The sequence below is a fragment of the Podarcis gaigeae genome (assembly GCF_964106915.1).
Source record: "Podarcis gaigeae genome assembly, chromosome: 4".
Lineage (NCBI taxonomy): Eukaryota > Metazoa > Chordata > Lepidosauria > Squamata > Lacertidae > Podarcis > Podarcis gaigeae.
This window is the reverse complement of record NC_139677.1, coordinates 70942566-70969467: the sequence shown is the minus strand read 5'-3', so window position 1 is coordinate 70969467 and position 26902 is coordinate 70942566. Positions and strand designations below refer to the sequence as shown.

At 40.6% G+C, this 26902-nt stretch overlaps 1 protein-coding gene across 6 annotated transcripts in view; it reads right to left on the bottom strand.

The window, feature by feature from the left end:
- Positions 1-5970: 5970 nt before the first annotated feature.
- Positions 5971-26902, bottom strand: part of CD47 (CD47 molecule) — a 45586-nt gene continuing 24654 nt past the window's right edge. The window contains exons 5-11 of one of the 6 annotated variants that reach the window (XM_083737206.1): positions 25790-25882; positions 24860-24955; positions 22665-22757; positions 19228-19259; positions 13775-13799; positions 13051-13078; positions 5971-9178 (exon numbers count right to left, since the gene is read on the bottom strand). In XM_083737206.1, coding sequence (XP_083593332.1) covers positions 13053-13078; positions 13775-13799; positions 19228-19259; positions 22665-22757; positions 24860-24955; positions 25790-25882 — 365 coding nt within the window. In that variant the 3' untranslated portion in view covers positions 5971-9178; positions 13051-13052. Of the gene's footprint in view, positions 9179-13046; positions 13079-13770; positions 13800-19227; positions 19260-22664; positions 22758-24859; positions 24956-25789; positions 25883-26902 lie in introns of all 6 variants that reach the window. The other 5 variants (XM_083737207.1, XM_083737208.1, XM_083737204.1 and 2 more) reach the window with 5 other exon arrangements.

Below are 26902 nucleotides of genomic sequence, written 5' to 3'. Positions count from 1 at the left end.
TGTGTAATGAAATAAGCAGACCAGACAGCAGCATATAGTGTTACGGGGGTTCAAATACAGTACAGCTTTGTTGGTTACAGATGTGGTTTGGCGTAGGCGTTGGGTGAAGCCATTTATTTAACTCCAACCTGTCTGTTGGGAGTCTGCCTAAGGGTCAACCACATCATGGGCGAGGAGCTATTGTGGCAAGGCCCCCTAAAGAAAGCATACAGTTATATCATTGGGCTTTATATATATTGTTGTGCCTCACTTTACCTTATAGTGCCAAAAGTGCCTAATTCTAAAAAGCCAAATGCTGTGCCTTTCTCTTAGCCTTATTGCTATGTTAGCAGAAAACATGAATGCATTTAGCTGTGTTTGCAGTTTGTAAGGAAGACATCCATCATAGCCATGGGACGGTCATCATAACCCAATGTTCAGTGAAACAGGATGTCCAAGTTGGGTGCTTTCCACATAGTACACAGGATGTCTGATAACCGGAGGCGGTTTTGGGGCTTTGTCTGCCCATTGAGGATTTGTGCTTTGCTTGCTGATAACAGTATATGAGTAATTACTAAAATAATGAGCAATTATATGGAAAGCAGAAGTAATCTTTATATGGACATAGGAGGATATAGGAAGGGTGGTGTCCAAGCTTATTGGTTTAATTTTGCTGCAGTTTATGAATATGTACTCCTTCATGGATCACTGCCTTGCCATGACGAAGGGGCTTGAATAATGCAGAGAAGCTATGAGCTATGCCGTGCAGGGCCACCCAAGATGGACAGGTCATAGTGGAGAGTTTTGACCAAATGTGATCCACCTGGAGCAGGAACCGGCAAGCCACTCCAGTATCCCTGCCAAGAAAACTCCATGGAAAAAGACAACAGGCATATAAAAGTTATGACGCTGGAAGATGAGCCCCTCAGGTCGGAAGGCGTCCAACATGCTACTGAGGAAGAGTGGAGGACAAGTAGATTCAGAGCTGATGAAGCGGTTGGGCCAAAGCCGAAAGGACACTCAGTTGCGGATATGCCTGGAAGTGAAAGGAAAGTCCAATGCTGTAAAGAAAAATATTGCATAGGAACCTGGAATGTAAGAACCATGAACCTGGGTAAGTTGGATGTGTTCAAAAATAAGATGGCAAGCATAAATATTGACATCCCGGGCATCAGTGAACTAAAATGGACGGGAATGGGCGAATTCAGTTCAGATGACCATCACATCTACTACTGTGGGCAAGAATCCCGTAAAAGAAATGGAGTGGCCCTCATAGTCAACAAAAGAGTGGCAAAAGCTGTACTGGGATGCAATCTCAAAAATGATAGAATGATCTCGATACGAATCCAAGGCAGACCTTTTAACATCACAGTAATCCAAGTTTATGCACCAACCACTGGTGCTGAAGAAACTGAAATTGACCAATTCTATGAAGACTTACAACACCTTATAGAAATGACACCAAAGAAGCATGTTCTTTTCCTTATAGGGGATTGGAATGCTAAAGTAGGGAGTCAAGAGATAAAAGGAACAACTGCCAACTTTGGCCTTGGAGTTCAAAACGAAGCAGGGCAAAGGCTAATAGAGTTCTGCCAAGAGAACAAGCTGGCCATCACAAATACTCTTTTCCAACAACACAAGAGACGACTCTACACATGGACATCACCAGATACTCTTTGCAGCCAAAGATGGAGAAGCTCTATACATTCAGCAAAAACAAGACCTGGAGCTGACTGTGGCTCAGATCATCAGCTTCTTATAGCAAAATTCAAGCTTAAACCGAAGAAAGTAGGAAAACCCACTGGACTGGTAAGATACAATCCAAGTCAAATCCCTTATGAATACACAGTGGAAGTGAGGAACAGGTTTAAGGATTTAGATTTGGTGGACAGAGTGCCTGAAGAACTATGGATGGAGGCTCGTAACATTATACAGGAGGTAGCAACTAAAACCATCCCAATGAAAAGGAAATGCAAGAAAGCAAAGTGGTTGTCAACGAGGCCTTACAAATAGCGGGGGAGAGAAGACAAGCAAAATGCGAGGGAGATAGTGAAAGATACAGGAAATTGAATGCAGATTTCCAAAAAATAGCAAGGAGAGACAAGAAGGCCTTCTTAAGCAAGCAATGCAAAGAAATAGAGGAAAACAATAGAATGGGAAAAACCAGAGATCTGTTCAAGAAAATTGGAGATATGAAAGGAACATTTCATACAAAGATTTCCATAATAAAAGACAAAAGTGGAAAGGACCTAACAGAAGCAGAAGACATCAAGAAGAGGTGGCAAGAATACACAGAGGAATTATACCAGAAAGAAATGGATGTCTCGTATACCCCAAGTAGTGTGGTTGTTGACCTTGAGCCAGACATCCTGGAGAGTGAAGTCAAATGGGCCTTAGAAAGCACTGCAAATAACAAGGCCAGTGGAAGTGATGATATTCCAACTGAACTATTTAAAATTTTAAAAGATGATGCTGTTAAGGTGCTACACTCAATATGCCAGCAAGTTTGGAAAACCCAGCAGTGGTCAGAGGATTGGAGAAGATCAGTCTACATCCCAATCCCAAAGAAGGGCAGTGCCAAAGAATGCTCCAACTACCGCACAATTGCACTCATTTCACACACTAGCAAGGTTATGCTTAAAATTCTACAAGGCAGGCTTAAGCAGTATGTGGACCGAGAACTCCCAGAAGTGCAAGCTGGATTTAGAAGAGGCAGAGGAACCAGAGACCAAATTGCAAACATGCGCTGGATTATGGAGAAAGCTAGAGAGTTCCAGAAAGACATCTACTTCTGCTTCATTGACTATGCAAAAGCCTTTGACTGTGTCGACCACGGCAAACTATGGCAAGTTCTTAAAGAAATGGGAGTGCCTGATCACCTCATCTGTCTCCTGAGAAATCTCTATGTGGGACCAGAAGCTACAGTTAGAACTGGATATGGAACAACTGATTGGTTCAAAATTGGGAAAGGAGTACGGCAAGGCTGTATATTGTCTCCCTGCTTATTTAACTTATATGCAGAATTCATCATGCGAAAGGCTGGGCTGGATGAATCCCAAGCTGGAATTAAGATTGCTGGAAGAAACCTGATGGCAGAAAGTGAGGAGGAATTAAAGAACCTTTTAATGAGGGTGAAAGAGGAGAGCGCAAAATATGGTCTGAAGCTCAACATCAAAAAACCAAAGATCATGGCCACTGGGCCCATCACCTCCTGGCAAATAGAAGGGGAAGAAATGGAGGCAGTGAGAGATTTTACTTTCTTGGGTTCCATTATCACTGCAGATGGTGACAGCAGTCACGAAATTAAAAGACGCCTGCTCCTTGGGAGAAAGGCGATGGCAAACCTAGACAGCATCTTAAAAAGCAGAGACATCACCTTACCAACAAAGGTTCGCATAGTTAAAGCCATGGTTTTCCCAGTAGTGATGTATGGAAGTGAGAGCTGGACCATAAAGAAGGCTGATCGCTGAAGAATTGATGCTTTTGAATTCTGGTGCTGGAGGAGACTCTTGAGAATCCCATGGACTGCAAGAAGATCAAACGCATCCATTCTTAAGGAAATCAGCCCTGAGTGCTCACTGGAAGGACAGATCCTGAAGCTGAGGCTCCAATACTTTGGCCAGCTCATGAGAAGAGAAGACTCCCTGGAAAAGACCCTGATGTTGGGAAAGATGGAGGGCACAAGGAGAAGGGGATGACAGAGGATGAGATGGTTGGACAGTGTTCTCGAAGCTACCAGCATGAGTTTGACCAAACTGTGGGAGGCACTGGAAGACAGGGGTGCCTGGCGTGCTCTGGTCCATGGGGTCACGAAGAGTCGGACACAACTAAATGACTAAACAACAACAACAACAATGAATATGTAATGCCTAACGCTATCTGGAAAAAGGTATATAAGCCCAGAGCACAAATGATCAGGGTCCAGTCCTTGGGAGAGAACTCCACTGGACCTATTGCTGTCAGCAATAAATTTTACTTTCTTTTCTCCAGTTGCTGTGTCTGTAGTCTTTGAGCACACCTTAAACATGTATCCAGGTAACCTTCGCAACACTATGACCTACATCAAATAGGGGTACCCCCTGAGGGGTCCCTGCTGGAGTTCTGTGGCCCTAGCTCCCATCTGGGTGTCAAACAGAAGGAACTCCTCACAGATCTCTTTAATGGGATACCCTTAACCAAGGAGGGCAAGCAGAGGCTACAACCTCCCCTCCAGCCAAGACTAAGGCTTACCCAATGCCTAACCTCACAAAGTAGTGATGACTTCTAAGAGGTGGGCAAAAACTAAGTGGCTGGCCAATTTGTCAAGTGGAAAAACTCCTGCCCAGCCTTGAACATGGCAGCCAACAATGGCCATAGCAAGGTCTAGCATGAAAGCAGCAGCATTTGGAAAAAGGGGTGGCTTGTGGTCAGGCTAGTTAGTCACTTCCCTGACTCTCAATATGTATTAAAAATGCGCTGTCAAGTTTATGCTTTTTGAGAATTTTATTATTTTATTTGGGAGGTTTTTAACTCTTGATGTTTTATGTTTTCAGATATGCTGTACGCCACCCAGAGTGGCTGGAGAAATAATAATAATTTATAGTTTCATTATTAATTTGTGGGGGTTTTTGTAAACTACTTGGAAACTGTTCTGTTATTAAATGATACATAAATATATGAAATAAATAGATAATTTGTTGCATTAACCAAGTCCAATGTATGCTTATGGTAATATGCTAATGCTGCATGCCTGACAGGAAAGTAAAGGCAGAAAATGTAAGCATGTGAAGTGGGAATTCAGAAAATTGCAATATAAGACAGTCAAGTTTAAAACGAGAATGGAGGGAGTGGGAGAAAGAGAAACATCAGCAGAAGGTTAGAAACAGTTTGGGCTGAATTTTTATGAACAAAGCACATCAAGATGTGCTTTATTATTTTGTTGCTCTTGGCAGCAAAGGATTTTTGTGTGTTTTTTTTAAATCTAGAATTCTAAGGAAGCTTTTGTACTACCAATGCCAAGAGGATGGAGAAGTTCAGGAAACATTCACCTGTGTTTTCTGTGTTGCTTCGGTTACAAGGTCACCTACACTTCACATACCTTATATTTTCCCTTGTAAAACATATAAATTGTTCAGTCTCAAACAACATATTCTGAAGCATGAGGTGAATCAGACTCAATTTTATTTAAAACTGGAATGCTAATGGATCTGCAGCTGTTAACATCAGGCATTCTATCTTTGAAATCTCATTTGCCTTCCCTTCTTCATTTTCCTACCAATAAATTATGCCCCACCCAAACAGACCTTCTTGTCACTATATGAACTCCTCAAACCTTGCCTACCAAAACACCAAGATGTCCCAGGCATAATAAAATATTTGCTTTCTATGGAAGCTCTTCTGAATAATTTTTAACCTGAGAAGGGATGTGCCATAAAAGTAACTGCTAAAAGGTATGAATCTGACAAGCATCTGACCTGAAAATAATTTTTCCTTCATAGGTCTTGCTGACGTTTCTCAGGTCAAGTAATTAAAAAGTTAGCCAACTCCCCACCCCCCAGCCCATAACGCTATAACATGCCTTGAATGGTTAAAGTACATTACCAACTTCAATGTCTTAAAATGCACCTCACCATGATTTCTCCACAGCACAGAAGAGAGCATTTTACACTTTGCTAAGTTATTTCCATTATATTTACACTAGCTCCCAGAAATTTAATTATTTAAGCTTTTTTTTTCTTTGCATGGTTTTAAAGAAATTTCAACATTTAGTGCTAATATGCTAATTTAGAACATAGCATTGAACTCACCGGCTGAAAACTGTGTCACTGACATTTCTGTTTTAATGTTAATATATTTTCAATAAAATAAAGGGGCATGGTTAAGCATACTGTGAAAAACTGAATTAGTAACAATTTGCAACAAACTTTTCAGGGTTAATTTGAAAGAAAAGTAGCCTAGCAGGCCTAAAAATAATTGTTAGTAACTTCGAGAACGCAAGGAGAAAGACCCTCAAAAAATTAAAACACTTTTATTTTAATTATATAGTTGATTTACAAAGCTATGTTCAATAAATAAAAACACACTGTTATGTTTAAAAGACTGAAGATTTTTTCCAAATGGTCAAACAACAAAGATTTGGCTTTATATTTATACAAAAAGAAAAAGGAAACCCCAATCACAAGTATTAAAACAGGCATAACCACTTTGGTTTCTTAAACATCGGGAGAAATAAAGGACTAGTTTAGGAAAACTTTCTCTTCTGAATGACGGCCGTATGAAATTTAAAGCACAGGACCCTCTTGTACATGTTATGACATTCTCAAACGGGCATAATCAGAATCAAAGTCTTTCTGTAAGACGAAGGAATATTTATTTATAGGAAAGAATTTGGCTTTACCCGTTTGTGGGCTACATAAGTTGTTTTTAGTGCTTTTTCAAACAAAATCATATAGTCTTGCAAGGCAAACAGCAGGACTAGACTTCAAATATAGCATGGAATGAATTTGCAGAATTCTCATTTTCTGCATGCTCCAGAAATGAGATGCATCAGCAATGAATCAACTTACTACAATGCTACGGAACACGTGGACGGATCACCAACTAATGGGATATACTGAATTTTGTTTTGCATTCAGGATGGCGGACCTCAAACACATGCACAATAGTATCTAAATTTTTAAAAAGAGAGATCCAAGATCCCAAACCTTAAGATTTAAAGCCAATGTACAAGCTTACCACCTAATCCTGCCATCTTTACATGAATATTTATGATCTTCAAATACCTACCCTCAGTTAGGGGCAGACATGAGAATGTAGGCCTTTTACCCAGTTTGGTAGTTATCAGAGGATCAAACAATAGTACCCAGAAATCTTAATAATAAATTTTGGAAAACCAATGCAGGAATATGAGCATTGAACAGCGCTACCAGAGTAATAAAAAAAAGAGAAGCAAAGCAAACATTCAAAATCAGAGGCAATCTATGATATTCCTGCTCCCAGGGGGCACAGCCATTTAAAAAATGAGAACCAAACTGCATCAGATCGCTCTAATAAGGCCCTTTATTCAGGCAAATGTTTTGTTCATTAACTGCTGTACTGAATGGGGCAATGAGTGGGGGTGTGGGGAACTTGCCTTCAGCATCATCAAGCCTTCAGCTACTCAAGAAGTCTATGCTCTCAGCCTTCATTGTGGTGATGGTTGTTCAGGTAGTAACAATTAGCTAACTAGATTAAAATAAAACATTTTAGCTATGTAGATGTGAAACGCAGTTTTATTTGAGGGGAGAGGGCTATCAGGAGACTGAGCAAAAGTCCCACTGAACATTTTAATAAAGAGCATTTCACGAAATTGACCTGAACTTCCAAAAGGGAAACTCCACAATTTAGGGGCTCAGAACGCTATGTTTCAATACAATTAATCTTGCAGTCCATTTAAAGTGGATAGATTCTTATTGGGAAGGTGCAGAAGAGCACACAATGCTTTTTTAATGCAATTTCTTGAATGGAGTCTACACAGAATATTTTAGTGGGATGGAAACAGGAATACAGTTCCTTAAATCCTCTTGAATGAAGTGGGGATTATTGGTTTGTTTCTGTCCTTTTTTATTATGTATTTTGTGTGTTTTTATATTGTAATTATATATTGTGAACTGCCCTGAGATCTATGGATATAGGCAGTATACAAAATTTAATAAAAATAAATAATAAATCCTGTATATGTAAATAACTGAAAGACGAGATCACAGAAATCATAGTTTCAAAATAATAATAATAATGCAGCTTAATTTGGAATGCTGGCAATCTATAGACCAAAAAAGAACAACTCCTGTTTCTGCGCATAAGTTTCTGGCAACTGCAGGAGATGGAAAAGAAATAGGATTTAATTAGCATAAGTGTTATGGGATGATTCTCAGCCTCATGAACATTAAAGGACTACTACATTCAGCAGTGTAGAAATTGGGATTTGTGCCACGAAAGCTGAACTCGGTCCTTAATTTTAAAGAGCATTTTAATTAAAGAATAGGAAAAAAGAGAAAGTTACTTTGACTACAATACTGATCACCAAAGCACACAAAGAATTACAGTATATACAGCAGGAATACTAACAGGAAGTGTGTGGATGGGACTTTTGAGATCATCTGTGAGAGTTGGAAACCAGGCTCTTATTTAGAAAAGACTAATGACGATCGTTTTTCAAAAATATTATAATACAAACTATCTGTTCATCTTGTAATGTATCCACTCACATTCACACCACATAGGGTATGAACAGTGCTTAATATAAATAGTTTTCTCATTTGAATATTGTTTCTGTATTTGTCATAGAAAACGTCAAAAAGGTAAGATTGGAATTAGGCAGTTTTTGCACATTGTGCCAAACTGGCTTAGCGTGAACATGACATCACGGCCACTTTACCCTACTGGCCATGTTGCAGGCTACCAGGAAAAAACCATTTGTTTCGTAATATAAATCAGCCTTCACCAACCCAGGACCCCTCCAGATGTTTTGGAATGTGGCTCCTATCAGCGACATCCAGCATGGCTGTGTGGCTGGTGCTGAGGGGGAGTTGTAGTTCAACACACTTGAGGGACAACTAGGTTGGGAAAGGTTGAGCAAATACATTAGCACTGAACAGTTGTATGTACAAAAAAGTTTTTTAAAAAGTAAAAAAAGAAAGAGTGAGAACTGCGGACTCATGAGCAACTCTTCTGCTTCCCTTCCTTCAACACTGCTCCCCAGTTTTGAGGCTAGGAGTGCTACTTCATGTAAGAAGTAGCTGCTGTATAGCATCACAAAAATTGGCCCAGGACAGAAAGGCGCTAATGTGCCAAACACTGTTATGTTGGAAAGTAGTCCTTTCATGAAGTCTGGTCTTTATGAAAAGTGGCAGTTCAACAGTGCAGCACTAAAGAGACACAAAACGGTGAGTAAAAAAAAAAAAAGAGAGAGAGTCCTTTGTATTCTTTCCCTCATCTAACCAAAAAGGAGAGAAATAAAAATAAACTCACGTGCATACACTCATTTCTCTTTTAAACATTACCACAACTCCTGTGACTATAAAGTTACCTCATAAGTCATTACAGCACTTTTCCACACATGCAAAACAACTAATTTCCTGATTTTCTTTTTCTTTGAGTAGTGCATCATCAAGGCCACGGTGTATCAACAAAAGTCTTTCTCCACTTGTTTCCATGTCCATTGCCAGATTGCTTTACTTTGCTGGGAAGGGAAAAATAAACCACAAAATTATCATCTGAAATTTGGTACACTTTAAAAACAAACAGTTAAATCTGATAAATCGAGCGAGTGCCTTCAGAACTTAAGGTAGGTTGCTTGAGATAGGAATAATAGCCATTCACTATATACATTATGAAAGATCAGCACCATTTGGTTTTTGCAGCTATTTTCAGTTCCACAAACCTATTCGAGGATGTGCAAATGTATTTGAAGTGTAAGACTGAATGCAGAAGGTCCCAAGTTCCACCCTTAGCATCTCCAGTTAAATTGTCATGTGATGCAAAAGATCTTTACAGCACACCCTGGAGAGCCAAACAAATCATGGCTTAGCATGATGTGTTTGGTCCATCTGGCTCTGACTGCCAGTGGCTCTCCAGGGTGTCCTGTAAAGATCTAGTGTTTTCTAGCTATTCCTTTGTAGCTTGGCAAACATCTTGGGTGGGGTGGCTAAACAAACCAGAGTTAATTATGGCTTGGTGTACTCACAAGCCTTCCTTAACACAAACCAAGTTTCACAAGCCAACAATAAATCATGGCTTGAGGATGTGGTTTGCTGATACCAAACAAACAATATTTAAGGTGGTGGGTTTGGATGGTCAAACTACAGTTTAATAAACCGTAGTTTACTTAACCATGGCTTACTGTTATGTGCAAATGAGATGTCAGTACAAGGCAGGTTTGTATGTCCATGTGGAGAAACAGTGACATGACCAGGTTACGTAAATGAATGATGTTCTGTTATAAAAAGGGTTCGATTTGTAGATAGTTCTGAATGAGACAAAAAGATTGGCAGTTTACTTCTAAAAGAGACCTGGAGCATAAAAGCTGTTACTCAGTTAGTGTAACAAGAAAGAGTTATGTTAAAAACAATTAATAACAGGGGTATCTATATGCCTTGCAAGACTTTCCATGATGTCAGTTGACATTGGAGACCAGCTTCTTAAGACAGGATAGTGGAACCAAAAAGGTCAAACTGTGGCAGATCTTCAGTGGACATTCCATTTGGACTCACTCATTCTTAGTTAAAAATCAACAAGACATTGGGGTGACAGAGCATAATTTTTGTGTAGTTGAACTGTCTTCTGACTGAAGGGAATACAGTGGTGCCTCGCAAGACGAAATTAATTCGTTCCGCAAGTCTTTTCGTCTTGCGAGTTTTCGTCTTGTGAAGCACGGTTTCCCATAGGAATGCACTGAAAATCAATCAATGCGTTCCTATGGAAACCGCCTTCAGACCAGGTCCGGGGACAGTCTGTCCCCCGACCTCTTCTGAAGGCCGGCAGGGGGACGAAAGTCTTTGCTTCCCCCCCGCCTGCCTTCCCGGGACAGCGGAGACTTCTCCGCTGTCCCGGGGTGATTTTAAAATGCTGGCGGGCGGCAGCGGAACCTTCGCTGCCGCCCGCCAGCATTTTAAAAACCCCGGGACAGCGGAGGACTTCGCTGTCCGGGGCGATCTTAAAATGCTGGCGGGCTTAAGAGCGCCCCTCGCGCAGGGCAGCAGGCTGCTATCCGCAGCCTAGGCGGGAACTCTTCTGAAGGCTGGCGGGGGAGAAGGGCTTTTCTTCCCACCGCGAGCCTTCAGAACAGCCTTCTGAATGTTGGCGGTGGGGAGGAAAACCTTCCTCCCACCGCAAGTCTTCAAGACAGGTCCGGGAACAGAGGAGAAGCGCTGCGCACCTTCCCCTCTGTTCCCGGACCTGTCCTGAAGGCTTGCGGTGGGAGGAGGGCTTTTCTCCCCACCGCCAACATTCAGAATGCTGTTCTGAAAGGTGGCGGTGGGGAGGAAAAACCCTCCTCCCACCGCAAGCCCCGGGAACAGAGGAGAAGCCCTTCGCGCCTTGTCCTCTGTTCCCGGACCTCCCACCGAAAGCCTTAGGACAGGTCCGGGAACAGAGGAGAAGGCGCGCTGCGCTTCCCCGCTGTCCCCGGAGATTTCCCTATGGGCTTTCGTCTTGCGAAGCAAGCCCATAGGGAAATTCGACTTGCGAAGCCGCTAAAAATCGGAAAACCCTTTCGTCTTGCGGGTTTTTCGTTTAGCGAGGCATTCGTCTTGCGGGGCACCACTGTATAAAGACCAAGTACTGACGAGAGAGTATGAAGAGGACTGTGATGTCCAGACTGAGTATTTCAGCCTAGCCTACATCAAAGGGTTGCTGTGAAGAAAAAAACGGGGAGGGGGGAACCCTTGAGCTCCTTGCAAAAAAGGTAGGATATAAACTGAATAATAATGTCCTCTTATTTTACACTTCAAGTATCCCCATCTCTTTAACACAGTACAAGTGGGGTTTAATGAATTTTACTTACTTTCTCATTGAATCTAGTGTTAAGAAGATGCACAAACAGTTGGAACAAACAGATTAAACACTCATGATTATCTCATTGATGAATTGCTTGAATGACTAAGACCTAATTACTTGCAAGTTCGGTTGCGGTCCTAGATTAATTAATCTTGATTCCCATGAAATCAAGATTAATACAGAAGCCACCGAACTAAATAGCAAGCCAGAGATTAATGAAGTATGTAAAACATGAACACTTATTTCCCACCCTGCTCAATTCCCTATGGATTAATAACAAAATTAGGAAAATCAGTATTTTTAGTAAGCATTAGTCTAACAGACTGATCACATCCACTACCAATACCATTTTTTCTGATCACATCCACCACCAATACTATTTTGCCTTTATTTATAAAGGAAGGAAAGTAATTTAAAAAACAGGAATAAAGTGGCAATTCAATATGTTGCAGTGTGGAGGGGTGTTCATGGTCAGGGTTCCTGACCACCAGCTAAGCAATGTTGCAGGAAACTCTTCCCACTGACCCTGCGTGTGCCTGGCAACTTTGCCTGTAGGACATTCACAGCCAAGTGGAATCTGCAGCAAACCTTGCACAATAGAAGGCCCTCATTCAGTTTTCCAGTCAGTCCTACCTTCTTTCAAGATGTTCCAATCCAATTCCTCTACTCAATATACTTTAGCCATTTAGCATGTTTTGTACTCATTGGACTGTTTCTGTCTCATTCCCCTCTTCTCCTTTTTCAGGCGCTCTCTCTCTCTCTCTCTCTCTCTCTCTCTCTCTCTCTCTCTTGCGCAAACCTTGGGACTGCTGATAACCTCCCTCTTGTGTGAGGGTGTCGTAATTTTGGCTCCACAAGCTCCACACTCAGATAATATGTATATGTTCTATTTGTGAACTGCATTCTTTGCTACAAGGCTGTGAGCCTCTCAAGGGAGGCAAACAGACATCTACAAGTTTTACCCTGGCTCAGTAGCCAGCCATTATTTGTGCCCGATGCTGACTCCTTCCCTAGTCATCTGCATTTGCCAAAGGGGCTGGGGAAGATGTAGGAGATTTGCTTCATATTGTTATTGGTTTTGGAGAAGGAAGAAGCTCCTTTCTATCACTGTTCTCCGCTGCATTGCATTCTGGGGCTCAGCAGTTGACTGAAATTTTGGGAGGGCGACCTGTGGACTGCAAAGCCCCCTGCCTGATTTAATAAGGGGCCAGGGCCATTTGATGCAGCAAATGGATTTATGGAGCCACAGCTGCAAAACTAAAATCTGTAAAGATGCTGGAAATAAGGAAGTTTGCCAATGGCTTTAAAGTGACTATAAACCACCACTATTTGGAGACACCCGCACACACCTTAATTCATAGCTAGAAAAACTGGGCCTCAGGGACTATTTTTGGTGAAATATTCAAGGATTGTGTCTTACTAGAAAAACTAATAACTAGAAATACTAATGCTCTGAAGTGTGCCTCCTGTTTCATGAAAAAGGGAAAAAATCAAAACAAAGGAAAAATCCCATAGCCCTACTGAAAAGCAAAGCTAATAAATACAGGCAAAACTTACCATCATTCTAACATCACTCCTTTCGCATCTTTGCAAAACCAAGCAAAATGTTAGTAGTTAGAGAAGCAAGGAGTAAACAGCAGTTTAGTAGAAACAGTGTTAAAATATATTGTAATTTAAGACATGCAAGAATTCCATGTAAACAGCAGTTTAGGAGGAACAGTGTTAAAATATATTGTAATTTAAGACATGCAAGAGTTCCATGTAATGGAAAAGAAATTAGAGGGTCTGATGCACAACCAGCCTTTCTCTTGATTATACATCAGCATTAATTGGGATTTCCCCCAATACCAGTTGGATCAAATGAGGAAATCAGAGACCAAAAGGCAAAAAACCAAAAACCCCCCCAAGTTTTGCTAAGCACTATCCTAGAAACTTGTGAACCCCATGCAAAAGATAACTCATATCTACTTTTCAGAAGGAACCAATCTTTCATTAAGAAACTAATTCCTTTTGGCAAATGAATTTATAAGATCAAAGTGGTATTTATCGTATAAAAAAAAAGCCATCTGAACTTTGAAAAGGTCCAGATAAACCAAGAATTACAGAGCCATAAGCTATTTTCTAATACCCATAAGAGATCTATGAAAAACCAATAATTTAAGGTCAGGAATATTTTTTCATTATCTTATATACATTTTTTATACAGCCCCAAAAGCTAATTTTTGGACTGGAACAAAAACCAAGTCCCTGAATATAGATCAAAATTTCAATTACTACCTACCATTAAGTGGTTCTTCGACAGCTTTCTGTAAAATATTTAAAATATATGTGTGTGTGTATATATATATATATATATAAATATAAATGTCTTCATGTCTAGCTTGGATCTCCCAAATTAAATGACTCTAATTGACATATACAATAAATAATGATTCTACAAAACAAATACAAGAAACAGCAGAACATTAATAAGGTTAATGGCAGGCTGTTAGCTCTAGGGCCAGTAATGACAACATGTAGTCAAGAGCAGAGAGAAAATGTGTCCCACAGGTTGGCTCACAACCTCATCCCCCCTCCCCAAAACTGCAAGATTGCTAGTCCCTTAGCTCCCAGAGGAGCTGATTTGGACAAGAGAGAAAGAACACATGGAGTGTAGATCCCAGTGCAATGATGAGTGTACACTTAACCCTCCATTTGGAGCCTACTGGAGCAAAGAGGATGTTTTATGAGACCCCAGCCTTAAAAGTAGGCTTTTCTTTCCAAGGCTTCTGAACATTAAGCATTCCTTCTCCCAGTATTTATACAACGGTGTGATATCTACTCATCCTTCCATTCTCAACTTCTTCTGATCATCTGTACCTATGAACTTACACACATGAAGATATGCTCTCATTACAACAGAGCAGACATGTGATAAGACGCAATCAGGAAATAGCTGTTGGCAAGTCAAGAATTTATTACTACAATATCAGATTGTGACTGCTAAGATGCAGAAATATTTCTGAAATAATAATTCTTCTGAGACTACTATAGTCACTGGTTGGAAGGCCTCAAAATCAGTGATGAGGGTCTTGATAACATAGTGTGGCCTATTTAATAACAAAAGGGGAAAGGATTTGAAGGATCTTATCAGTCAAATTCAACAATTAGGGGCAGGAGAATATGCCTATGTTTAAGACAAATGTAGGCAAGATAGAAGTCCCAAGAAAGCAAATTGGCCTAATCAATTGCACCCAAAACATTTCAAGGCATTTTTTTTCAAGAAGGCTACCAGCCAAACATTACTTTCATCTATGGATGTAAAATAATCTAATAACATGGTTCAGGATTGAAGAACAGGGATAGGGCTGAGACAAAGCCAAAGGACACTGCATATGAATTAAGGAAATGTTATGTAGCCCTCAGATTCTCCCTCTTGAAAGAAAATAAGTTCCTATTTAGAAAACATTAAACGGTCCTGTTTAACAAAAACAGATATTGAAAATCGTCAAAGGCCAGTTAAAGTTATTGAGCTCTATACAGCTGTTGTTGAATTAAAATATTTCTAAAACAAGAACAGATGGTTTTGCTACTAAATATCATAATATTTTCTTGAAATGCATTGTCATATCTTCTTCTGGAGGCATTAAAGGCAGATATGCAAGAACAAACCTTTCCAAAAACATAGGCTTCTTTATCCTTAAGAAAGGATAAAGATGCTTCTGGAGTCAAATCTTACCAACCCATCACCCTTTTCAAACAAGAGTTTAAAATCTGGGCAACACAATCATTGGGAAGTATACGGCAGAAGATCAGTTAAGTTTTATTTAAGGAAAACATAAATTAGAAATGAATATAAGGAATCTTTTGAATACAATTCATGTGATTACTAAATCTAAAAACCATAGAGGGTTATATTTTTTTATGTGGAAAAAGCTTTTGACTATTTAGAATAGGGCTATTTGTACCTGATTCTGGAAAATGCTGATCTGGAAGGGAAATTTTCTACAGGAATATTGACGATATATACTAACTCATATACTTCTGTCTCAGTTAGTGGTGTACGTTCAGTTTACCCTATTTTTAAAATCATTTAAAATCATTTCCCCCTAACTATTGAGCCAAAGCATCAGGGTAAGACAGTAGGATTTTAAAATTAATTCATAAGCAGATGCTGTGGCATTATTTATATATTATTCAAATAACTTTTTTGAGAAGCTACTGAACCCAATTAAGGAATTTAATGTGATTTCTGTTACAAAATTAATTTTACAAACTGGATGGGTTGTTAGATAAGACAACAAACAAAAAATTAACAAAATATCTGATTTAATGGAGAGACTTCCCTATTAAGTATTTATGCAAAGTCTGGAAAAGCTAACTAAAGTTAATCATGAAAAACTCATGCATGACGTTTAAACATATTTTGCAAGAGGAAAAGGTCTGCCCCAGAAATTACAGTAGTCTCAAAGACAGTTTTTATTTTTTGAATATACCACTGCCAGTATCTTCTGAAATAACCATTAACTGGTAAAAAAATACTAATAAATTTTGCCTGGTATGAAGAAGAAGAAAAGAACCCCAGGGTTTCAGGAAAACTTCGACAGACTTGGAAAGTACATTTGAAGTGTACTAAATTTGGCAAGGAGTTGATAAAAGACCAATCAAAGTAGTCAAAGTGTATTATCTGCAGTGGATACAAGGAAAAATTCAGGCCCGGATTGTCACTACTCACTGCATACATGTTTCTCTCTCTGCTGGTTATATTAAAGGTTGCATTTCCCAACACTTTTTAATTGTTTATGGGGTTTGTTATTACTGTTTTTTATTGAGAGTTATGCACCTCAAATGATTTTAACCAAAGGGTTATGTATACAGGCATCCCACCACTTATGTGGGGCGTTATGTTCTGGGCCCCCGTGCACATAACTGAAATCGCAAAAAGTGAGGAGCACCCAACTTTTATAGAGAGGGCATGTGGGGTGAGGAGGGAGAGACTCGGGTGCACTGCCGGAACTGCTGCCTGGAAGTTGCTTGGGGCCACTGCCCAGTGTGCCTTCTCTTGCTTGGGGCTGCTGCTCCCAGCCTTCCCTCCAATCCCTCCCATCGCAGCGAGCGAGCAGCTGAGAGCGACTTCCAGGCAGCAGTACCAAGCGAGGGAAGATGACCCGGGCAGTAGCACCTGAGCAACTTGCAGGCAGCAGCTCCGAGAGAGGGAAGGCGTGCCATTTCAATCATTTTATTTCTTTATTTCACAGCAACCCATGTAAAAGCGGTCGCGCATGAGTAGGACACGCATGGGGTGGGGAGAGAATGTCTGTACATTTTTTTTTAAAAAAAGAAATCAATAAACAAACCATGGTTAACATGATTGCCTTGCAGCCAGTCTGAAAACTCCCATTGTAAAAGAACTGTGGTTAGGGCCTAATGGGACATGGAAAGAGGGTGTGTGGAAGCTTAAGGTACATTCTTGATCTCCTAGCCATTGGCATAAATGTTAGGTCTGCACTAGGGCATAGGGCAGGTGTCTTATTTGCAACCTGACATATCCAGAACAGTGTGAAGTGCAACCCAGGAAGCTTACATGATAGATCAAAGGCCGTCCTGCACAGACGGATTTTACAATTTGCAGGGGAAAGGACTGGATCTCCTCCTTTTAACAGTAGCTGTATGGCTATCAATTTCTCCTACTGCCAGAGGGGGAGAAAATGAAACTTCAAGCAAGGGCTCAGGTCTGACAGATGAAGAAATATTAGAAGCACCTGCCGTTTCACTTTACCTTTCAAGTGTGCTTTCAGGATATATATATATCCTGGTTCCATTGGTATAGACCAGAGTAAAAAAATAAATGCAGGCCTAGATGTCAAACATAGCAAAATTGGTGGTAAATCCATTTATATATTGTACCACTTCAAGCAGCTAACAAAACTGAATGCTTTTCCATGTTCCTCCTCCCCACCTGCTACCCCCAACCATCAGCCAAAAGAACTCACATGTCAGGGAAAAGATTAGTTTAGAATGATTCTCATTAATTTTTATTTGTGCAGGGCTCTTGTTGTTGTTGTTGACAGAAGAGCATTCAATCATATTAGCCCCATCTGCAGTCTAAAGTGGCACAGTGAATAAACAGCTTTACCAACCAATCCGCCGCTCATGAGAAACAGTCTAACAGCAAACTTCAAGCGCAGCATCTTTTTGCCTTCCAGTCATATTTGAGTGACAGTGCGTCTATATAAGGAAGCAGGGATGAAGGGTAAGAGAACCACACAGCCTCCTGCCAATCCCTCTCTGGGCTGATCTTTCCACATTAGAAAGTAGCCAACACTAGTGTCACAGTTGATAAGGAGCTTGCAGGAGCGGTGAAGCACCCCCCCCCCAAAAAAAAGAATAGGGAGGAGGCCTTATTAGCATTGTGCATATGCACAAATCCTCAGCCAAATCAGAACAATTTGGAAAGATCAGAAACTTAGCTGAGCTCAAGTGAGGCCCTCCAAATCACCTTGAGCAGTTTAATGGGCCTCCAGCAAATTTCTCCCCCCAAGCTGATAAGAAAAGAAAAAAATCAGAGTAAGGAAGGCGGGAGCTGGGGAGAATATCTTTGTGACTGACGAGGATGGGTTTTAATTGGAGGGAATGATCCTTTACCAGTGGACTCTAACTGCAGTGTTTTGGGGTAGGAATGCCGAAGAAATAAATATCCTTGTTCTTGTTAGTTATTCTAGTGCTGCTGGCCTCTGGCGCGCGCACACACAGCTTTGTACTTCAATTCTGAGACTTTCTGGGGCCAACTGAGCAGAGCATAAGCCTGAAGCAGGGCTCCCCCCCCCACCTCATTCCTCTTATCCCCCTAGCCCAAGCACCCATCATTCTGAAATTCTGCATGTTACACTGTTGAGGTGTTCCTAGGAAAGTATGCCATTTTCATACAAAAATAACTTCCCCAAAAACCACAAGGAGGAAAGCAAATCCCTTTAAAAGGCACCTAGCACAAAAAAACCCCCTGCATTTATGTTTCTGAAATTTGGCAGGTTTTCACCTTTAGGGAAGCACATATCTCTTGAAGAGACACAGTATCCCCTAACAAATTTACCACAACAAAGTAGAGGAGATTGTATTCATATTTTTTTTGTATTCATTCTTTTTTAACCACTCCAAAACTGTAAAAGCTGTAAACTGTAAAAAAAACTGTAAAAAAACGAACCCAGCAAAGCTTTGGTTTCATCAAATGGAAACTGGGACTGAGGTGAACTGAGCAGCCTCTGAAGGAATCAAGAGTCAAATTGCACTACTCTCTGAAGTGCTAAACTGGGGGCTGAGCTTAATTTTTAGGCTTTAATCTACTACCATTTCACCATTCAAAGCTGTAGTATACAAGTTACCTGAAATGCATTGCCTTGATTTTATTTTTCAAATGTTTCAAATTTTTCTAGCTTTTTTATTATTTTAAAAAAGGTTACTTCTCCCATTCTTAACGATTCCAATGTATGAGTGGTAAAGCTGCACTTCAAGTCTCCACTCTGTAGTCGTTGTATAATGAAGGAGATGGGAAAAGATGTTGAATGAATAAAGAGTTGAATGAATAATGAGGCAAAGCCAGGGTTGCATGTCTACATAACCTATTAAAATGGCAAGAATTCTCATTGCCGTGATTCTACTTGCTACCAATCTGATCAAACCAATTGTGAAAGATTCAGAATCACATTATGTATCACCTGAGTCATCCAGCAACCCCGTATGCATTAATTTTAAGCTTACCTTTGGAGGCTGATGATCTTTGAATCTGGTACCTATGGTTACAAGTAAAAATATAGCACAATTTCTTACTGGATACTCAAAGCACACAAATCTAATCACCACTATGCAGGGACATAAGATGACCAAGAAAGAATTTCAGCCAAAGCCTTGGACTCATGCTCTGTCCCCTTCCTGCCATTTTCCTACATGGCTACTAGCATTTACTTTCAGTTGTTGCACATGAAGCACAGCTTGTTTAAGCCAGCACCTCCTACTGGTACATGATGTTTGCTGAGAGATGCTGTGAAACGGAAAGTAAAGGCTAGCAAACTCCTTCCAATCACACGGGAGGAGAGGCAAGAGGGAAACATGTGACAATTCATGGTTTTAGCATTACCTGCAATGAGGCCATTGTCTAATATGTTCTATTTTCCTTTCTACTTCTTAACTTGTGTCTCTGTCTCATCCTCCTTGCTTTTCCCATGCTTATCTTTTAAACATTGCAGGAGTGTGACAGAAGCAAAGCTTTTCTTCTGGTTGCTCGTGCAAAGTTCCTTTCTTGGCCCAGACCTGCATTCTTGCAAGCTTTCCAGGAGTGCATGTTCAAAGCACGAATTGTGTGGAATGTCTCTTCAATATTTATATCTTTGGTTAAAACCACATGTCCCCTTTTCATGTTTGCTATTGGAATGCAGTAGACAGAATGAAAATGGTACACATGCAGGACCTTCCACCTCTACGACCCAAGGCCAAGAAGCAGAGTTCGTAGCCATGCATGCATGGATTCCACAGCAGTAGCCTTCAGCTTTCTCAGATGCAGAACACACACCTGCCATGGGAGACTCACTTTGGCTTTTATCTTACAATGTGTGACTATATTTGTCTCTCCTTCTATCCTCCTCTCCCTTCCTTCCTGTCCCTGGCTGTTTCTTCACCGCTAACAGTCACCACTTCTTAAAGACTTATTTATTCCAACTGCCATTTCTTACTTTATTTGGCTGCTGCTGTGGGCTTAAAAATAAAATAAAAAACAAACCTGCTACCACCCACTTTACCTGTTTTAAAGCAGTGATGGTTAGAAGTTAGATCACAATGTACTAGTAGATTCATGGGCAATTGACATTAGATTGGCAAGGGTTTCTGGTGCTCGATTTTTATTTTTACAGTAGCAACAACTTCCCGCAACTAAATTAGGCTGCTGAAATGAAGAAAGCTAACAAGGAATCAGGAGTGCACTTGTGTTGAAGGAGTGAGACCTCATCAATTCTGTCACTGAGAACAATTTCTTAGACATAAAATGGTCCTTTAACACTAACTAGAGGTGGACATATAGGCTGGAGTTCCAGTACAAAACACAAAGTGGTTCCAAAAAGCAGAAGTCTGCTCAGCTCTTGTATCTACCACTATCAGCAGATAATTGCTTTTTTAAAATTTTATGTTGTTAGCCACCTTTGGACATCTTCAGGTGGAAAGGCAGGACATACGTTTACTAAAATTTTTTTAAAAAGATGCACTCTCATACACAAACACAGACAAAACAATGGAATCATGGTCATAGTGCAGGTCAGCGCATAATTCAGCTGTGGGTCGATCATGACCCAGCCGAGAAGATCACCATTACACAGTACTAGTCCTCTCCCTTCACACCTGTATCAGAAGCAACTGTGAGACATGGATACATAGAACAAAAAGCTACGTACACAAAACACTTTTGGAATAGATTGTTGTGAATGCAGTTCCAATCTCTTCATGTTTACCTCCTCAATAAGTTTGCGAAAGAAGTGCACAAGCGTTCCTTCCTTCTGAAGCACTCGGAAAGCTTAGAAAAACTTTAAAGGGCTTAACCTTTTTCTCTGAACATCAGCCTCCAAGGCATAGTTTCAAAGAGTGATGCTACTGTGCATGGGGGGGGGGGGGCTAAGAATCAGAAAGCCCCGTTATATCCATGGGCCAAGTTACATGCTTCTCTGGATAGTTTTAACCATGTGATATCTATTATTTCAGCTCAAAGACTTCAAGGCCTATGTGCATAATACACACAGCTGTATTATTACTGTCTAGCTTGCAAACTTTCCTTTCAGCAAGACTGCGTTTATTTTTCAAATACCTATTAAGCAGCATTTGTGCCAGAGCAACCCTCACATTCTTCATCCACATAACTTGCATATAGAAAATCCAGACCAAATATTTTCAGGTATACATAGTCAACAACTGCCTACCCAACCCCATCCCATTTTCTCTCCAATCAGCAAACTCACCTTCCCTTCATTTACAATGCAGGCATACTGCTTCTTCAGTCTTGAGTCTCCAAAATGATATTGGAGTACAGCTGCCATTATCCCCAGCTGAATGGTCAGGTATGAAGGGGGTTGTAGACTAACAACATCTGGGGCCCAATGTTGGAATAAAGTTCTACTTCAAGTAAGCCTGGGACCTGATTATGTGCCCCCAAGTTTGATTGCTGATTGCTTTCCTTTTATCAATAGATCCCCCAGACCAAAAATATTGATCTGCATTAGAATGCATCACCAGATGCCTTATAGAACTCAGTTGCTGGATATGTGCCCCTACTGATCAATGCCAGCACCTTCTATTTCCCGTAAAAAGTTTTTCTGAAAGAAAGGAGAATGATAGGCTCCACACCACTTAATGGAAGGCAGCTCATTGTACTCATGGCACAGGACTTAAAAACAGCCCAATATAACCCTAGCAAACAGAGACAAATCAGTGAGATCCACTGTCAACTGCCATCCCTCCTTCAAAACAATGCTACATAGTGCCCCAAATATTTATCTGATAGGCTAGGTGCAATATCCAGCAAAGTAGTTCTATTAGCTCAAGGATTTCTGTTTTCACATTGGTACTTCACCTCCCTCTCTTCTCCCCACGTGCCATCCCCAAATCTACTCATGTGGTAAAGGAACTTTTTTTTTTGCATGATATCACCCCATGTATGGAGAACCTTTCTCAGTCTGAGGGCCACTTTCCCTGGCTGCACGCCAGTGGTGAGCGAGACCCAAGGCAAAAAGTAGGTGGAGCCAGAGGTAGAACAAAGAATGCAACTCTTCCCTTTGTACAGGAGGCTACATTCAAGCTACATGCAAGTCACTGGTTTCTATCTACACGCCCACATACACATCCTCCATCCAGGCAAGCAAGGGGCATTATCATAGCTCAAGGACACATCTCAGCCAGTCAAGAGCCCTTAATGATGGTACAGAACAGGATCTGTGAGCAGTGTGACCTAGGGAGAGTCCTGAGGGCTGGAAAGAAGCACTGGCAAGGGTGCATTTGGCCCCTGGATGTGAGGGTTCCCCTTGCTCGTACACAAGGCAACCTGCATTTGTGATCTTCTGGTCAATCCTCTCCGAAACGGCACTAAACAAGAACTTTGTTTGAATATTCATTTGATTTTAAGATAAAGCATTTCATGTATACTCTAAGTAAATAGTACTTACCAATAACAACCATATAAATGAAAGCAATTGCTGCTACAGTATCAATAATTCCTAAGCCTGCAATCATAACAGAGGTTTGTTTTGGTGGGCATTCTGTTGAGAGAGAAAAAATTGAGTATTTAGGTTAGCATTTTTGTTTCTATTTTCTGAGTTGGTCTGGCAGTGTAACTACAACACTTAGGAAAAGATCTACAGCCATAACATCTTGCACCAATGTGCACATTAACTGCTACAGAAAGTGTCAGGTTTTGCTGTATCTTTTACATGCATCAACCACCATAAGGAATATGCAGAAAGATATTAAGGAACTGTGGGTCAAAAACCAACAGCAAACAAATACACTTGGCTGTATTTTAATTTTCTGCAAGCATTGGTCTCTAAGACTCGTAATTTCAATGGTTTTATGCTAAAACCTGGATCACAAACATCTTCTTTGATAATATGCAGTTTAGTGAAATTAAAATATTATTCACTAACAATGAAGTTATTGACAGGAGACTGAAGAACAGATGTTACTTCCATCTAGGACGGGGGGGGGGGGACCCCCAATACAAACACAATTATTTTTAAACTCAAAATGGTGAGTGTGGAGGAAATATTTAGATGCTGGATGCCAAAGAACAACTCACACACTTGACGAACTTGTTGAATAGGCTTGTGTTAAAATGAGTCACCGTGAGCCTAAAAAAAAAATTTCTGCAAAATTCTATGCAATGACTTTGACACACAGTTACACAAAGCTTAGTAATCTTGCTGAAATTTAAGAATGCATACAATCAATTTCGTCTTCATTAATCGGAGACCCCAAATTTTGTGGGCTGGTGTGGTGTGGTATGGTGAGCTGTGCTGTGGTGTGGTGGTGGACCTCTCACTAATGCCAAAGGAAAAGACTAGAAACTGCATAGCAAAATCAAACTCCTTTCAGATATTTTGTGATCTCAAATGAGTATCTGCAATCCACAGGAGTCACTGCAACCCTGAACTAGCCTTTATCTAATAAGAAAGATAAGAGGCGAGCATACAGAGCCATTAGAACAGAGCTACTGCCGCTTTATTTGCCAAACATTGAATATTGCTTTAGAGCAGTGGAAAGGGCTGAAGACTGGATGCCTGCAGTTAAAGATAATTTATTCAAACAAGGTTTTAGGACCAAAAAAAAAAAAAAAGCAGCTCTATTGCTTTATTTTTTTAAAGGCTGCAATAAATGTAATTTCACAGAGACAGCTTTTTCTAAACTCAAATCTAAGCACAATCTCCACGCCCCCACCAAAAGAGCACCGCAAATTTAGATGTCTAGTATGCTATTATTATTTCTGGCTGGCCACCCTTAGAAAGACAACCTTTAAATATTTGAAACTCAGTCATTTCACACATTCTGTCATCTTGCTGATGTTTAATGCTGTTAAGAGTATAGAATTGCATCTAAATGTGAAAAGATGCAGACCCTTTAGCTCCTACTTACAAAATGCAGCAGTACATGGCATGGTAAAGGTAAAGGTACCCCTGCCCCTACAGGCCAGTCGTGACTGACTCTAGGGTTGTGCGCTCATCTCACTCAAGAGGCTGGGAGCCGGCGCCGTCTGAGGACACGTCCGGGTCACGTGGCCAGCGTGACGAAGCTGCACTGGTGAGCCAGCACCCGTGCCGCACACAGAAATGCCGTTTACCTTCCCGCTATAAAGCAGTACCTATTTATCTACTTGCACTTAGGGGTGCTTTCGAACTGCTAGGTGGGCAGGAGCTGGGACTGAACGACAGGAGCGCACCCCGCCGCGGGGATTTGAACTGCCGACCTTTCGATCGGCAAGTCCTAGGCACTGAGGTTTTACCCACAGCGCCACCCACGTCCCAGTACATGGCATAGCCATTCTAATTAGAAGGTAACACCACCTTCAGGCAATTGTTCAAGAGATAAAATAGTAGCTCCAAGTCCTCATAGATCCCTGTTCTATAAAACCCTGTTATGATTACGATTACGATATCTTTATTGTCATTGTCCCTTGCAGAACAATGAAATTGAAATCTTGTGTGGATTTCACAAACCCTTTGTGCATTTCATAATGCAGACAAGCTGCTTTGTAGGATATTTGTTAAGTGTGCTAGCAAGCTGATTCCCCTTGATAGTATAAAGGGTAAGTAATTTCTAGGGATCAAAAAATGTAAAGAATTTCAATAAAATAAAATACATTGCTCACCTGGCAAACTTGTAGCCAAACCTGCCACAGCAATTAAATATCCAAGCGCTTTCAGAATTATCAGAATAATTGCAAAGAGCGGTGGCTTCTCAAAAACTGGGAAAATAATCATACGTTATTGAGAAAAGAATGGCAAAACCAAAAAGATACGTAAGTGAAAAATGGAACAAAAGTAAACACCTTCTGAAATGTAACTGAAACCAGTGTGAATGTGTGCTACATGGAATGTTAAGTAAAAACAATCAAAAAAACCTCCCACAGCTAGGCTGTCTCGTTTAATTTATCTTATTACATCTCAGTACATACAACGCTGTATATTGAAACAGAAATGATATACCAAAGACAAGTAGCTGCATTCCTCGATCCAGCTAACTTTCCGCACTTAGGTGCACACATGTTTATATCAGAGCTAATTGGATTCATCCACTTATCTTTACCAAGTTAAACAATCTTTGCAGCTTAGCTTCTTGTCTCTGTCAGGGAACATTGGCAGATGAGGCCAACTTATCTATTGGCTTCAAGTATCACCACACTTCTGTGAATGGCAAAGGAGGAGACAAAAGTTCGCTCTCTCCAGCATCTGCAGTGAAATGCCACAACGCAGACACAAGCTACACCTCAATACAGTCGTACCTTGGTTGAGGAAAGCCTTGTGACTTGAACATTTTGGCCCCCGCAGCCAATCGGAAGCCGCGCCTTTGTTTCCGAACGAAGTCAAACGGACTTCTGGAACGGATTCCGTTCGAATTCCGAGGCACGACTGTAATGCTAAAATTTCTCCCAGAGGTTATCCAATACAGGGCTGGAGCTAGCATTGTTAAAATATCTACAACCCTACATATCTAAGGGGTTCTTCCCTTTCTGCTTCCTCTCCCCACACAATGGATTATGAAAACTAGTTCACAAGTTAGTAAAGTAACAGATTCTCACCTGATTGAAACACAAAGAAGAGAGGCGGCACCAAAAGGATAGTAGGGAGTACAACTAAGCCAAGACCAAATTGAGATGCTAATGTATAGCCCTCTGCAAGAAGCCAAATGAAATAAAAAAGGAAAAGAACAGTTACTATTCAGGGAAAGCAAGCCAAGTGCTACTTTGATCTAGACTCTATGTTACCCCTTGCTCTTAAATCCTGCAACCCATAAAGCTATTGATTTAGAGGAAAAGAACACCCCAACACATTTGTGCCCCAAATAAATATATATTATTTTACCCATTGTATTCTTGGAATACACCATTTATTACTAGTTTTTAAGAAAGGAACAGTACTGGACAGCCTCAAGGACAATAAAAATTAAGTGATACAATCACAAGAGTCCTACCCCTTTAAAGTAACAGTGTTTACCATATCCTAAAAGAGGCAGCAAATTATGAAGGTGACCTACTTAAATGCCCTCTGCAAGAGGAAACTAGAACTGTTTCCATAACAGGATGTAATAAACAGCGCTCCAGAACCACCCAAGCTATTCACATAACAAAAGCATTCATATCAAGACTACTAAATCAGAAAAAAGGTGCTCTTTTACTTGAAAAGCTAACATTCAGATTAAGATTCTAACTGTTACCAACTTTGTCAATGGAGACTGCAGGCCTTTCTTGGAACATGTGATGCCCCCTCTCAGCCTCTTAGCTTAATTCATATTCTTGTTGATCTTTTACACATAATGCTTGCACAGTGAAAGAAATACAGCAGGTGTGGGGAACCTTTTTGTTCTCCAGGTGTTGCTAAATTATAACTCTCATCATTCAAAGCAAGTTATGTCCAATGCCCGGGGACGATGAGAGCTGTAGTTCAGCAACATTTGGATGGCCAAATATCCCCCACATCTGAAATCAAAGCAAAAACAAACTAAGGCCACAGTACTCAGTCATCTCACCACTCCTAGCTATTTCTGACATGACTAATTTATACTGAACAAGAAAAGGATTAACAATAGGAAGAAGGTGAGTGCATGCAAACAATAAAAAGCCTGTCCTTGAAATCTCCCATGGAAATTAAAAGGGGTTGCAGAAAAGCATCACTGAGAGAATTAGGCTCACGGT